This window comes from Balaenoptera musculus, chromosome 1 (genome assembly GCF_009873245.2).
Source record: "Balaenoptera musculus isolate JJ_BM4_2016_0621 chromosome 1, mBalMus1.pri.v3, whole genome shotgun sequence".
In the NCBI taxonomy this organism is placed as follows: Eukaryota; Metazoa; Chordata; class Mammalia; order Artiodactyla; family Balaenopteridae; genus Balaenoptera; species Balaenoptera musculus.
In genome coordinates this window covers 28,769,829-28,786,037 of record NC_045785.1, presented here as the reverse complement: position 1 = coordinate 28,786,037, position 16,209 = coordinate 28,769,829, and the positions used below count along the sequence as shown (strand labels likewise).

The 16,209-nt window shown below is 39.3% G+C and overlaps 1 protein-coding gene across 2 annotated transcripts in view; it reads right to left on the bottom strand.

Annotated features, from left to right (window-relative positions):
• The window catches only part of LOC118903533 (protein argonaute-4), a 38,437-nt gene that overhangs the window by 7,132 nt on the left and 15,096 nt on the right, over nt 1-16,209 (bottom strand). For both annotated transcript variants that reach the window (XM_036868685.1, XM_036868693.1), the window contains exons 7-15: nt 15,613-15,700; nt 13,275-13,422; nt 12,913-13,032; nt 12,638-12,766; nt 12,263-12,396; nt 10,979-11,163; nt 9,755-9,914; nt 6,282-6,597; nt 5,997-6,131 (exon numbers count right to left, since the gene is read on the bottom strand). In XM_036868685.1, coding sequence (XP_036724580.1) covers nt 5,997-6,131; nt 6,282-6,597; nt 9,755-9,914; nt 10,979-11,163; nt 12,263-12,396; nt 12,638-12,766; nt 12,913-13,032; nt 13,275-13,422; nt 15,613-15,700 — 1,415 coding nt within the window. The remainder of the gene's footprint in view (nt 1-5,996; nt 6,132-6,281; nt 6,598-9,754; nt 9,915-10,978; nt 11,164-12,262; nt 12,397-12,637; nt 12,767-12,912; nt 13,033-13,274; nt 13,423-15,612; nt 15,701-16,209) is intronic.

Sequence of the window (16,209 nt, the reverse complement as noted above, 5' to 3'; positions counted from 1 at the left end):
AAATCAAACTTCTAGAAAAGCAGAGAGGAGAACTTCAAGGAAAGGAATTAAATCTTGCTATTTGGTCAGTTTTCATCCACTTCTGCTGTACACAAGGGTTCCACACGAGGTAGTACATTTAGCATATTGGCACAAATTTGATGGGAACTTATTTGGCTCCATTCTAACTATTGTTAACTTCAGCTGAAGATCATGCACCAATGCATATAATAATAACATACATGAGTATAGAAAAGTCTCATTCCGTGAAATTCATATGTGACCTTGGGTACCTAGCTGGACAAGAGGAAATGTAACTGAGCTACAATCATTCTAGTATTGTTTCCCAAAGTGTATGCTTTAGAAATATTAGTTCTGCAGGATGTGTTTAGGTGTTTTATGGTCAAATAAATTTGAGTGATACTGGGTTAAACCACAGTTGAAAGGCTTTTCTATTGTATGACTTCTCAGAACCTTTATCTAGTAATGTATAATCTTTAAGAGGGAGATGAAGTATACAGCATTTCCCAAACTTATTTGACCATAGAATCCCTTTTTAAAAATCTCTTGGAATCTACAGATGAGAACCTAAAGAGGTGCTGCCCTAGGGAAAAGGGGGTCCAGGCATGTTCATTTCAATAATTATTGCTTGAGCACCATGTGCAAGGCTCTGCAACAGATGTTGGGGATGAGAGACAAAGTCACAGAGAGAACTAAAGAACCTGCCCTCCTGCTCTTCATGAAAGTCACAGGCAATGAACTGCAATGCAATGTAATAAGGGCCTTATGGAAGAAAAGCTGGTGGGAGGAAATGGTTGAGCCATGCCTTATAGGATAAGTACAGGTTGGATAGAGGAGATAGAATGAAAATGGAAACATTCTAATACCCCTTACAGTCAGGAATGGATAAGCAAACTGTGGTTCATCTATACCACGAAATACTACTCAGCAATAAGAAAGGAACAAACTACTGATACACACAATAACATGGATGAATCTCAAATGCATTATGCTAAGTAAAAGAAGCCAGACCAAAGGCTATGACTTCTTTTCATATGACATACTGGGAAAAACAAAACTATAGGGACGGAATATACATCAGTGGTTGTCAGCGGCTGTAGGTAAGGGAAAGGGTTGACTACAAAAGGGCATAAGAGAGTTTTTGTGTGTTTTTGTGTGTGACAGAATCATTCTATATATTAAGGTGGTAGTTACACAACTGTATGCATTTGTCAAAACATGCAGAACAGTACGCTAAAAATAGTGAATTTTACTGTGTCTATATTATATCTTATTATAAAAATAATGGGGAAAAAAAGGTGGGATGGATGTGGTCATTCCAGGGATAAAAATACACAATGTATATGGGAAATGGAAATAGTCACATTGCTAATGGAAGGTGTGTGGGGGCATGGTGAAAGATCAAACTAAAATGTGTTTTGGCTACCGTGGGAAAACACTGAGCACCATAAGAAAGCATCTGGTAGGCAATAGGGGGAACATGAAGATTTTTGAGCAGTGGAGTGGCAGGATAAGATCTGTATTTTAAAAACCTAGCCCTGACAGTAGGCGGAGGATGCATTTGTGAAGGAGGAATGGAGACTGGGAGACTGCTAGAAGTCTCCTGCAAGACTGAAGAGTTCTGCCTAGGGCAGATGGAACACACAAGAGGAAGAGTTGAGACAAGAGATTTCAGGGCAGAACACAGAGAATAGTTTGACCCACTGGACATGGGAAGGGGGGACAGGAATAGAGGAGAAGAATTTAAAGACAACGCTGAAGTTTCTCACTTGGCTGACTAATATACAGTGATGCCAAGCAATAGAAGAATAGGAAAATTGGGGGAGGAATAGCTTTTAGATGCGGCTAAAACAATAAGGAGAAGGTTTAGATGTGCTTTGCTTGAAATGCCTGTGGTAGATTGTATCACTGGTGCCAAATATTCCCATGCCCCTCCCTGGGGGAGGATTATACATCCCTACCCAATTAACTCAGAAGTGGCCATGTAACTTCCTTTGGCTAATAAAATGTGACCTGAAATGTACTACTTCTGGGCAGAAGCTTTAACAGCCAGCATATGGCTTGTCATGTATCTTTTTTCCCCTCTACTACAATGACTGGTGAAGTTCCAGACAGATGCTTCTCTGTCAGCCTAGGTTCCAAAGGGAGGACAGCAAGGTCCCAGCTGCAGCAGTGCCACAATGAATGTGTAATGTGAACAAGAAATAAATCTTAGTAAGCCACTAAGACTTTGGAGTCTTTTGTTACCACAGCACAGCCTAGCCTATCTTGACTGATACAATGCCTACAGAGCATCTGAGTAAACTGGTAGACAGTTAGAAGTGCAGATCAGGAGCTGCATAGAAAATCTGGGGCTGGGGCTTCTTCCCTGGTGGCACAGTGGTTGAGAATCTGCCTGCCAATGCAGGGGACACGGGTTCGAGCCCTGGTCTGGGAAGATCCCACATGCCGCGGAGCAACTAGGCCTGTGAGCCACAACTACTGAGCCTGCGCGTCTGGAGCCTGTGCTCCGCAACAAGAGAGGCTGCGATAGTGAGAGGCCTGCGCACCATGATGAAGAGTGGCCCCCACTCGCCACAACTAGAGAAAGCCCTTGCACAGAAACGAAAACCCAACACAGCCAAAAATAAATAAACAAACAAACAAACAAATAAATAATTTAAATCTAAAAAAAAGAGGAAGAAAATCTGGGGCTGGAAATACAGATTTAGGAATCTATAAGCAAATAAGTGAATCCGGAAAAGTAGGTGAGACTAAGGGAGTTGAAATTGAAAAAAGAAGAGAGAAATATGAAATGCCAGGAAGCATCAATGTTTTAATGGACAGAGGAAGAAGAGGAGTCAAAGAAAGCTTAATTACAGAGGTGCGTAGTGAACCTGGAAAATCATATTGCTAAGGCCAAAGAAGGCAAACATCCATAAGTGCTTCAAAGAGGTCAGTGTGGGAATTTGACAAGATATCGATGGATTCAAAATGAGCAAGTCATTGAGAGAACGATCTCAGTGGAGTCACTGAAATAAAAGTCAGGCAACAGAGAACTGAAGTATTATGTGAGAAGATACAAAAAGAAAATCAAGTCTTTTTTCCTATAAGTTTGGTCATGAAAGGGAGGAAAGAAAAAATGGCAGGTAGGTTGAGGGAGAAGGGAAGTTTTGAGGGAGACTGAGGAAGAGTTGAGAAACTTTAAAAGGTGAGGAGAGGGAGGCAATGGAATGGGGAAAACTGAAATTTTGAAAAAAAATGGATAATTAATGAAGTGAGGCTCTAGAGAAGGCAGAAAGCATTAAAAACAAAAGCATAGGTGGAGGGAAAGAAAGCATAGGTGGAGAGATTAGCCTCTGAGATTCAAGGAAGAAAATAAGAAAACACAGATTTAGCTAAATTTGAAAGTAAAGGGGAGGAAGCCGAGAAAATTCATGCCTTCTCAATTTTGTTTTCTGGAGGAAATAGAAGGTTATTCTATTGTTGGCAATGTAAATTGTTGGCAATGAATGCGTCATGGATGGGGTTGGGGACTTGAGAAGAGTATAAAGGTTTAGAACAGATGTTTTGGGGAATACGATAAATGAAAAGAAATTGCAGCATCAAAGGCCTGGCTGAGATTTGCTGTCAAGAACTTGTATTATGGTTCATTATTAAATAAATGACCTTTTTCCTCAGCAACCTCAATCAGCCTAAGACTAGAAGCAAAAGAAATGGGCAAGTACACTACTTCAGAGTTGGAGATTGGCAAGAGGCATGTTTAGAGAACTGAAGATGCTGGTGTCAGGGGTGCAAAGTAGACCAAGGATTGGGACTGTCAATCTTCAAAGGTCAGGAGTGACACTGGATGGTCAAGAACAAAGCTATGAGATAGCTTGGGGGTTTAGAAAGATGGTCCAGGTCCTAAAGTTACATGAATAGCAAGTCAACAGAGGGATGGAGTGTGACTCTGCAGTTAAGGAGGGGATGGCAGGATGTTTTGTGTCCAGAGCTCGGTCAAGAGCTCAGAGAATTTGAATTAGCAGAATTTAAGAAGTATTACCAAGTCAGAGTTTGGCAATTTGGAAGACAGTATTTTGAATCTGAGCTGATTGGTGGACCTGTGGCCCAAAGGTAAAACCTTAGTTCTCTAATGATTCAGAAAACAAGAAGAAACAGCTCAGTCTTGGATTAGAGACAAAAACTAAGCATGTGGGACTTCCCTGGTGGCGCAGTGGTTAAGAATCCGTCTGCCAATGCAGGGGACACAGGTTTGAGCCCTAGTCCAGGAAGATTCCACATGCCGCGGAGCAACTAAGCCTGTGCACCACAACTACTGAGTCCACGTGCCACAACTACTGAAGCCTGCGTACCACAACTACTGAAGCCCGCGTGCCTAGACCTCGTGTTCTGCAACAAGAGAAGCCACTGCAATGAGAAGCCCGCGCACTGCAACGAAGAGTAGCCCCCGCTCGCCGCAACTAGAGAAAACCCACGTGCAGCAACAAAGACCCAACGCAGCCAAAAATTAATTAATTAATTAAAAAGAAAAATCTAATCCTTAAAAAAATAAAACAGACTAAGTGTGTACTACAAAACAGTGGGAGTGACCCACAAGACAACAAGATCAGGTAACAGAAAGAACTGGTCTCTCTGAGAGTGGATCAGGGAGGGCCTGAAAAAGTTGAAGTAATGTCATAGAAAAGATCATAGAAGTAAAGTCATCCAACACTGTGTACCTAAAATTTACCTAGTTTACACATTAATTTCAGATTATAAATAGGTTACACAAAATGCCTTTTATCAAATGCTGGAAATTGTACCCTAAATTAACACTCATTTACTAAGTTAATCCTTAACAACAACCCTGTGAGATAGGTATTGTTATCACACTTTACAGTTAGAACATTACGGCTTAGAGAAGTTAACCTGCCCATGGTTAGTAAATGTGACATAACAGGCATTCAAAGTGTGTACCCTAAGAATCCCCTGCACTGATGTAAAATCATTTGGAAGAGAAATTCTTCTTTATACCCTAGAACCATGCCTTAGGCACCGGTAGCAAAAAATAGCAAATGGCAATAAAGTCCAAGTAGTAAACCTTCCCTTTGGAGGTTTCCTGTATCACCATAGTGTACATGGCATTTTTTAACTTCTCCCTCTAAAAACTCTAGAAACCAGTATTGCTGTCACATAAGAGAAATATTCAGTCTTGAAACCTGTATCATTCAAAATTGCTCATCTAAGCTCATTTGGAGTTAGTATGCTTATTAAATTATTATTAGGCACTTCTGCTTTAAAAAAAAAAAAACTAACAGGTTTCTGGTAACTGACTGTACTGCTGAACTGAATGAATAAGCATTTTCAGAACTCTAATGAAAAACTGATGAACTCATAAAAGAGCTAACAAAAGATCAAGATGAAAAAAATAATTAATTACATGGGACTGAGTGAACTGATGAGGATGAGTATAATTTTTGTGATTTTCTGTCTGAATTAAAAAAAAAAAAAATCCCACAAGGACTCAGAGGCAAAGAATATACAAATCAACTTTCACTGCAAAGTAAAGGAGCTGTTACAGTGGAGGATTACTGGACTGAATGTCAATATTATGACATAGTATGAGTGTGTTTCATGTTTGGTAATTGCAATCATTGTTGCTTTTGTTGTGGTCATCCATGTACAATGCTTGGTGTCAGTCTATTTATCTCTTGTAAAAATAAAATACAGTGTGTGTGTGTGAAAAAAAAAAAAAAAACTATATGTATGCCTACTCAAAAACACATTCACAGGACTCCCCTGGTGGTCCAGTCAGTAAGACTCTGCGCTCCCAATGCAGGGGGGCTGGTTTCAATCCCTAGACGGGTAACTAGATCCTGCATGCATGTGCAACTAAGAGTCCGCACACTGCAATGAAGATCCTGCATGCCGCAACTAAGACCCGGCACAGCCAAAATAAATAAATAAATATTTTTTTAAAACCAAAAACATATTCACTTGCATCAGATAATAAAGCTTATCCTATGTGTTCTTACCCTCTCTGTTTTATCTGCACAGAAGAGTCGTGTGTGATGTCTTTTCTGCACCACAATATAGGTTATTCCTGGCCGGTAATCTTCTTCCAAACTAATACATGCCTTTCGAATTGCTATTAGTTCTGGCCAAGCTACCTAGGAGTTAGAAATAGAATGATGTTTAATAGAGAACTTGCCTATCTCTCAGGCATCTCTCAGATCTGATTTACTCGGAGTGGCAGATGGGAGGAAACTCCATCAGATACCTAGAAGCCCCAGAAGGCAACTATGGGATTAAGAGAGTACCTGTTTCATCTGTCCCTCGGATACCCCTCCACGGTAATAGATGATCCGAGTGGGTTTGAAGCGTGTGGATTTGTAGAACTGGATCAGCAGCTCTCGAACCATGTTAGTAAGGTCCTGGATTACCTCCTGACTATAGAGGAGCTCCTGGGAGATCTCCTGGCGGGACGTCTGCACCCGAACGGTGGCACAGTACCGGCTGGGGTGGCCGTCCATACTGCCAACGACAGCAGCAATGGAAGGCTTCTTCCCATCCCCTGCTGGGGGGTGCGTGACATCCGCTCCCAGGAAGATGACAGGCTGCTGGAACACCGAGGGCCTGCTCAGATTTAAGGAGACATTGCCACTCAGACATATGGATGAAAATGTTTTTGTTTAGCAAGATCACCAGACATAATCACAGGCATAATCTTATGAGAATAAAGACGTGTCCATTGGTAGAGAACTCTAAGGCCCACTGAGTATCTGTGCCACCCAGTACAATGAATCTGAATTGACTGAAGAAGCCAACATGGTTCTTCTGCAATAGTAGGAAGGGTAGAGTCAGGAAGAGGACCCGACCCAAATTTAACAAAATCTCTATGTGTAAAGGGAAAACTTTCCCAGAACAGGCTTTCCTGGGATCCTAGGATTTCTACAATGGATACTGAATTGCACAATGTACATGGAACTGGCACAAAACCCCCAATATATGAGACTTAGGGAAGAGAATAAAGTCTATCTCCTTCCCTATTTTATTTTCTCCATGTATTTATCACTTTTACCACATATTTTACTTATTTATTTTATTTATTGTATACACACACACACACACACACGAATGTAAGCTCCATGAAGGCAGGAATTTTGTTTTGCTTTGTCTTGTTCACTGCTGTATCCCTAGTGCCTAAAACACTGACTTGCTCACAGTTGGCACTCAACTAATATTTGCTAAAAGAATGAATTCATTTATTTGGCACTAATTTATCTATGGAATTCAGGAGAAAAATATCATGCATGTATTACTTCTCTGGTAAATTCTTAAAGGTAGAATTTGGGACTGTGAATATTGATTTTTAAAGTATATCTAGGAGGCATCCCAAATCTGACAATCTCATGTAATAGGTACTAAAGATGAGGTTCCATGAGGGCAGAGACTGGGTTGTATTTCCCTCTATATATCATCATACAACATGGGTTTGGCATAGTAGGGTATAAGAGCAAATGTATATACATAAGATACATACACAGAACATAATAACAGCTTACATATATTATGTACCAACCACTGTGCTAAGTACTTCACACGTATGAATTCATTTAGTCCTCACAACAATTCTATGAGGGTAGTACAATTATTATCTCAGATTTCCAGGTTTAAAAAATGAGATATAAGAGGATAAGGAACTTGCTCAAGATTACACAGTTAGGAAGTGATAAAGCTGGAATCCAAACCCAGGAAGCCTGACAAAAAGGTCTGTACTCTATGCCACTATGCTACATTGTTTGGGGTAAAATTAAATCATGCTTTAGGTTAACTTCCCCTATGGTCTATATACCTCATCTACCAATGTTGCAGGAAGGATTTATTTACCTAGACGTTTCATTCAAGGACAAAAATGAGAACTGTGATACAACTGTATAAGAGTAAGGCACTCAAATTCACCTTCTTCTCAAGTATGAAAATGACTAATATCACAGACAAAATTTAACTTCCCAAATCACTTCCACATACAGGATTTCACATAAAAACACTGTAGAGTAGACAAGTCAGATATTATCTCAACAGACAAGGAAACTACAAATTAACAAGGAGCCACCCAATCTAAGAAATGGGCAAAGGACTGAACAGGCCCATCACAAAAGAGGATGTCTACTTAGCCAATAAGCATATGAAAATGTGCTCAACATGATTAGTCATCAGAGGATTGCAAATTAAAACCATCATGAGATACTATTACCCTCAACCAAAATGGCTAAAATTAAAAGGACTGATACCACCAAGTGTTGGCAAGAATATGAGCAACTAGAACTCTCAGTGGAAATATAAATTGGTACAACCACTTTGGAAAACTACAGTAGTCCCCCCTTATCTGCAGAGGATATGTTCTAAGATGCCCAGTGGATGTACCAAATCCTGTATCTACTAGTTTTCTTTCCTATACTAATGGATGGGTAGCATAAACAGCCTAAATACACTGGACAAAGGGATAATTCATGTCCAGGGCTGGATGGAGAGGGAGAGTTCGAGATTTCATCGGGCTACGCAGAATGGTACGCAATTTAAAACTTAAGAATTGGGACTTCCCTGGTGGTGCAGTGGTTAAGAATCTGCCTGCCAATGCAGGGGACACGGGTTTGAACCCTGGTCTGGGAAGATCTCACATGCCACGGAGCAACCAAGCCCATGTGCCACAACTACTGAGCCTGCACTCTAGAGCCCATGAGCCATAACTACGGAGCCCACATGCCACAACTACTGAGCCCACGTGCCACAACTACTGAAGCCCGCGTGCCACAACTACTGAAGCCCGCGCGCCTAGACCTCGTGTTCCACAACAAGAGAAGCCACCACAATGAGAAGCCCACGCACCACAATGAAGAGTAGCCCCCGCTCGCCGCAACTAGAGAAAGCCCGCGCGCAGCAATGAAGACCCAATGCAGCCATAAATAAATAAATAAATAAATAAATTAAATAAAACTGAAGAATTGTTTATTTATGGAACTTTTCCACTTAATATTTTTGGACAGAGGTTGACTGCGGGTAACTGAAACCAGGGAAAGTGAAACTGCAGATAAGGGGGGACTACTGCATTTGATAGTATCTATCAATGCTAAATACATATATTTTCTATAAGTCAGCAATTCCACTCTTGCAAGAGAAAGGGTACTTAATTCCACCAAAAATGTAGAAGACTTGTATAATAAATGTATGAGAATATCTAAAATTTTGTAGTATATTCATAAAATGAAATAATACACAACAAAACAGAATAAACTTCTACTTAAAATAGCAACATGAATGAATCTCAGAGACATGATATTCAGCAAAAGAAGACAGACACAAAATAGTATATACTGTATGGTTCCATTTATAAGAAGTTCAAAAACAGGCAAAACTAGGGAATTCCCTGGCGGGCCAGTGGTTAGGACTCTGAGCTTTCACTGCCAAGGGCGCAGGTTCAATCCCTGGTCAGGGGAACTAAGATCCCACAAGCCGCGGGGTGTGGCCAGAAAAAAAACAGGCAAAACTAATCTATGGTGCTGGAAGTCAGAACAGTCAGAACCTTTGGGGGTTATCTATTGGGAAGGGCCACGAGGAAGCCTGATGAGGTGCTGGATGTGTTCTATATTTAACCTGGGTGGTGGTTACATGAGTGCATACATATATAAGAAAAAGTAACCAAGATGTATATTTGAGATTTGTGTGCTTTATTGTAAATTATGTAAGTTAGAGCTTAAGAAACAAATGGAGAACACAGAGTTCAGGATCTCACCTTTGATGAGGTACAAGCACGTTGTTAATTCCTCCGAGCTTTGCATTTATCTTCAGGCAAAGGTTGGAAAGGGTTTGAGGTGAGGTCTTCACTACATTTTTTACCTGGACACACTGTGTAGCCATACCCAGGAGGGTATCTCCAACACGTTTCACCTCCGCTACAAAAATAAGTTTATTAATTAATTAAAAAATGTTGATATATTCTCCTGATTACTAAAAGTAGAGGGAAACACCCCCCCACACACATTAACATTTACAGAGTGCCTACTATATACTGTACGTTGTGCTAGATGCTTTTCATGTGTGGTCCTTTCATCTGCGAAACCCCAAGGGCAATTTTTCTGAGTTTGGAAGGCTCTCTCCCTACCCTTTTCTTCCCTCCTGCAGGCTTTGAAGCTAGTCCACTTCCTTTATTCTACCGCAGCCTGCCACCACTCACCACTCACTCAAGTCCCTTGAGGTTCCTTTTCCCACAGGACTGGTCTGGCAAAGAAATCAATCTCCCCAGCTCCTCCCTCTCAGTACACACACCAGCCCTTTGAATTCTAAGGGATTTTTTTCCCTTCCTTTCCCTCCTCCCCCAAACACTACAGATAAAAGAAGCTAACAAAAGAAACAAATATAGAGAGGGTTGAAGGCATTTTATAAAGTTCAAATGGTTGGTCTAGGTAGGTTCCAAATCCTTTACTTAGATGATAGCCAAAAGAACTTTGTATCATTCTTCTTATAAGAGATACAAACTAAGCAGCTCCTATTCTGGAAGTGGTAGGCTCCCCCACTCTGATATTCCTAAATGCTTTTCACCAGACATTCCAGTTCTCCCTGCTTTGGGGACTATGGTAAAATGGCACTACCCTCATTACCACTGCATTTCCTGCCCACCATCCCACTTCCCCCACGTAGGTTGGGTGGGCCATATAGCTGGTTGTGACCAAGAAATTGCAGAAGTTAAGAACCCTCCAGGCTCTCTTTTCTCTCTGCCATGGAGCCAGCAACATTCCAAATAGTGACTGGGTTCCAGAGTGAAAATGATACGATGACATGGCGTAGAGGCTGCAGTCTACCCTCAATGGACACACAGCAAAAGCAAAAAATAAAACTTTGTTGCTTTGAGCCACTGAGAGTTCTGGATTGTTTGTGACTGCAGCATAACCTAGTTTATCCTGACTGCTACAACTACTACTTGAAATCATCCCTCATTCAACATTAAAGGGGTCCATACCATATACTGGTGTCTTCCCAGGCAAGATAACCACTATTAGCTGTAGGCCCACATATGTCATTTTCAGGTGTTTAAACATGGGCTCCACGCTGTCTGCACCTTGTGCATACTTGCAAAAACATGGCTGACCCTGGATGGGCATTCCTGCATCCTTAGAGATTTTACGGAGCTGGTCAGTGAAACTCCTGTTAAAATAGAACCGGTGGCACAGTGCTTTCATTTCAGGGCACATTTTTAGCATTTATTTCCCTCTAAGATATTTCTTTCAGTTCTGTAAATTCTTAGCCAAATTTAGAAACAAATAAACAAACAAACAAAAAACCCCTATCTTTAACTGGTTGCCAAAAATAGCCTGGAAGTTGTATCACTAATTATAATGCAGAAGACTCTGTATTATTAAACTATCAGATTGTCATTTTGAATTTTTAAATAATTGTGCCTCAGCTGGGTCTCAGGACCTAGAATAGCATTCCTGTTCAAAGATTTTTTTAAACATTCAAGTCAGTAATTCCGGACTGAAGAAAAAAGCAAGGTCAAAATTTCAGGTAACGTGTATTTTGGTAAGCCAGGTACAAGAATAGTTGGGTAAGCTTGTGTTCAACTGAGAACACAGAAACACACTGTCACAAAGTCACCGTATTTAGGATGTCATTCAAACTTGTAATAGATTTGATTCAATAACAATGTCAAAAGAAATCATCACTTTAAGAAAAAGCAAAACTCATGGTCAAGTTTTAAATTTTGGATTTGTAGAAAGCTTTCAGAATGATTTGTTTTCTGCATTTGCCAATGTTTTGTAGGATTCCTTTCTTTCACTCCAGTTCCCTTTTCCCATCATGATTTTTCCACCCTTTTCACTAACTTCCTGTATATAGATAACTGCAGCTGTAAGATGTGAACCAATGATCTTAGTCAGTGACCCTGCAGTAAAACAAGCTCTCTAGTACACTGTAATGATTAAAAATGAACTAGTTTTTATCTTAGCTGAAAAGATACAATTACCCCAAAGGAAGCTTCTCTAAGAACTCAAGCATTTGCCAATCGGCACTGCTTCAGCCTTGTTAGTCACAAATTTCTGCTCTAAATGTAGAAAGCTGAGTCAGATTCTTAATGTAATTCCCAAGTCTGCGATTTACTATAAGAACAAGGTCTTTTTCCTATAGCCAGGTGGTGTCACTATAGGAGTCTGGGATTCAGTGCCAGTGTACACAGCACATTCACATAAAGATGATATTTTCGTATCTGGAAGGGATATTACTAAGCTGAAAATATGAAGATACTCACTTTAGTAAATCTTCCCTACATTGTTTCTGAGGCGCAAAACAAGCAACTGCCCAAACTTTAATTTCAATGCCAGCATAAAACTGCTTTCCTCGCATGTCCCAGACACCCTGGTTGGGTGTGGCTACCGTTTTATTCTTTAAAAAAAAACAACACAAAAAAAGAAACAAAAGAAAAGAGAAAAGACATTACAATCTAAGGCCATTTTAAAGTTGATGAGGGGATAAACAAAACTCTATTTGATATTAGCCAAAAGACAAAAAGCAATAATGAGCAAAGCTATGAGTAAATTCAGTGTGGTGTAGTGGGAAAACCCTGGATTCATCCCTTTTTGATTGGTTGTTGGAAGAAGCTTGCTGAATAAAATAAAAAGCTTACCCGGCCTCCGTATTGCAGCATTGGTGCTGGAAGTACCCTGCCTGTGAGCTCAGTCATTTCATTGTGGACAACAATACCAAATTCTTTAAGATATGGATCAGGTCCGCCCACCATGCTGTTACTCTTCACCTAAAGAACAGGAAAGCCTGCATATATAAAAACCAAAGAGTAACTGTGTCCCATCAGGCATTTTCTATTGTTTTTTTTTTGTTTTTTGTTTTTTGTTTTTTTCCCATCTGAAAGCTAGCTTATCTTAAAGACCATGCCTTACTGACCAGTCTACTGATTTCTTCCTGTCTGTCAGGAGCAGATCTTGCTGTGGCTTTGATCATCGTGGAAGTCTGATTGTCCGTGAGCTTCTTTATACATCGTTGTCCTGCCACTATATTACAAACCTACCAAGAGGCAAAGAGGAATTAGTTTGTGTAATGGGCTTCTATATCTTAAGCCTTTGCTGAACTGTACCTTACATCTTCCATTTCCAAAAAAATGAAAATTCTGTTATATGGTGAACTTATCTGTCCAAAGTATTTTAGAGATTACTATTAAATTCTATCACTAGCTTAGAACATTTCTTTTTTAAAAAACACATTCAAGAGATTGGCAGATTGGCAAAAGAAAATTTAGTTTAGCTTACCTCAAGTGGCAAGTATGTATGCTTTTGTTCTTGTCCCACCTGGAGACAGGGAAGATGCGGGTATTTCAGTTGCAGACTATACTTTTGCTTAAAATATTGAGCTACTGTACATTCCATTGCTTGCCCATTTTCTAGCTGTAAGGGAAAACTATAAAAGAGAATGTCTTTTTAGAAATTTCTTCAAGTTCTTTTTTTTTTTCAAATAAGCAAACAAACAAAAGCCTACTAACATTTTCTACCTTGACTTAAAAAAAAAGGTCAATCTTTATTTGCCCATTTTCACTTAAGCCATTTTAGGGTTTAATCAGGATAGCGATTTTGTTGGAATTTTCCATGTTTGTTTGTTGAAGCTAAGATGAGAAAATTTTTAATTAAAATGGAAAAAGAATTTAAATCAAGAAGAAGCCGCAGAACCAGAAAATACACAGACTTACTAGAGAGGTCAGTTAACACCTACAGATACAAATACAATCTCTTGCTGGCTTCTTAGAGATGAGTAAATTCAAATAAGGTCCTGGGTCATCCACAGATGATAACTTAAGATAACTTTTGATAAAATGAATGTAGCACAGTTACTGGGGCCACATCTTCAGATCCCCAAACCAGGACAAACATATGCGGATTTGGAGGCCACAAGACCAGATACATGAACTTGAGACTGTATCAAGATATTTGGTATAAACTGGGGAGCAGGATTTAAGAGACTCTCCTGATTTCGCTCTTCCAGTGGACAAATTATCTCAAACACTTGGCACAATAATTACTTTAATCTTGCTTTCTTAGCTGTTAACGGCCCACAAAGTAATAATGCAGTGAGGATCGCCTATGTGATATTTAAATCTATGTGCTTTTAATTTTCATGCAAAGATGATATAGTTCTATAAGTATAGCTATTCTTACAGGGTACTGTGAAGTAATTAAATAATGAGAAAGATAGTTCTTTTTGAAACAAATGCTATAATTCTCAATAGTGACTTCATTTTTTTTCCTTAGAGAATTAAGTCAATGGTATAACATGAAGAATATATGGAACATCACTTTACAACTCAAGAAATTCATGTGATGTGTACATGAGTTCATACTGAAGAATTTATTCAAATCAGACTGAATTTATATACTACATTTATCCAGAGGCCACCCCAAAATTTCAGTTATCTAGAACAAAGCCCTCCAGGTGATTTTGATGTACACTTGTTTGAAAAAGTCTTCTGAGTGAGGAAAATAATGTAAAGTTAATACAGTTAAGTTTATGCTCTTTACTTAGAAAAGCCAATATTCATATTTATGTCAGACATGAGTTTAATGATCTTGATTACAAGAATAAAACTTACATATATGGTAATTTCAAAAGCACTTTAATGTATATTTTCTCATTAGGTATAGCTCACAGTGGACTAGAAGTTGGGTGATTAGAAAACTGAGATTGCATAAGCACAAATGAATGTGCTGCTGGAGGCATACCATACACACTGACAGCTGGAAGAAGTGACAGCTAGCTACAAAAGGGGGGAGAAAAATCCACATAAAGCACAAAGCAATATATATCTTCCCATGACAGCTTTTATGACTTACAGGCCTTAATAGATCCTTCAGGCCATGCATTGAGAATTACAACACTAGAATAAATGATGTTCATAATGATGACTCTGCATCATTATAAAAAAGTTGATCTATGTTTAGCATACTCTGTTTAAGAGGTGAAATGACTTCCCTGGTGGCGCAGTGGATAAGACTCTGTGCTCCCAATGCAGGGGGCCCGGGTTCAATCCTTGGTTAGGGAACTAGATCCCACATGCATGCCACAACTAAGAGTTCACAGGCCACAACTAAGGAGCCCATGTGCCGCAACTAAAGAAGCCAGCGAGCTGCAACTAAGACCTGGTGCAACCAAATAGAGAAATAAATATTTTTAAAAAAAGAGAAAGAAAAACTGGCTGGATCATAATTACATTTACAAAAAAAAAAAAAGAGGTGAAATGAATTAAAGGCATGAAATATGTTTTATAAATATTTCTATCAAAAATATTTAAAACATTTTCTATTTTATTTATTTTTAGTTTTTATTTTTTTGACCGCGCTGTGTGCGGCATGTGGCATGCAGGATCTTAGTTCCTTGACCAGAGATCAAACCTGAGCTCCCTGCAGTGGAAGCGTGGAGTCTTAACCAATGGACCACCAGGGAAGTCCCTTAAAACATTTTTAAAGCTTCGGTGCTTTAAAGTGAAGATCTAGGTGATTTTTTAAATTACAATATGGGATACCAATTTCTCAAATTATTATAGTAGCTTCCTTTGTTACAAAAAATATAATGGTACAATTTTAGATGTGGTTAACATACGTCTGATGACTGGCTGGCCGTCTAGTCACATTACACACTCGATATTTTCGTTTCATCTGTCCACAGTGGGTCACCTCAACTTTAAGACCTGAAGTCAAAAGAGTCAAAAGAGCAGTATTAATTAAAATCACAGTGACAAGAAAATACTCGAAGGTTGCCTTCAGAAAGGCATAGCACTGTACAGGACAAAAGTTGCAAGGATATGGGAACAATTTCATCATGCATAGGCAAAAAAGCCTCAGTTCTAAAAAATTAGAACCCAGATGACTTAAGACTTGCAACCTACTTTGATGTATTACTTCATTCAATAAGTATCTATCAAGCATCAACTATGTTTTGGTGCTTATTCTTGGGTCTGGAGACAGCCCTAATGAAGCTTATGGTATAATGAGAGAAGATAGCTAACAGGTAAAGAAGCAAAGAAACTCTGAGAATAAATGAACTTGTGTTATTTTATTAAAATGGAAGTTTTCAAGTAAGTAAAAGTAACAGTTACTAAGTTTCCGACATGTGCCAGGTACTGTGCTACTGTATAAAGAAGCTTTATACACTTAGTTGCATTTAATTCTCACAACAATCTTACAAGATACACATTAT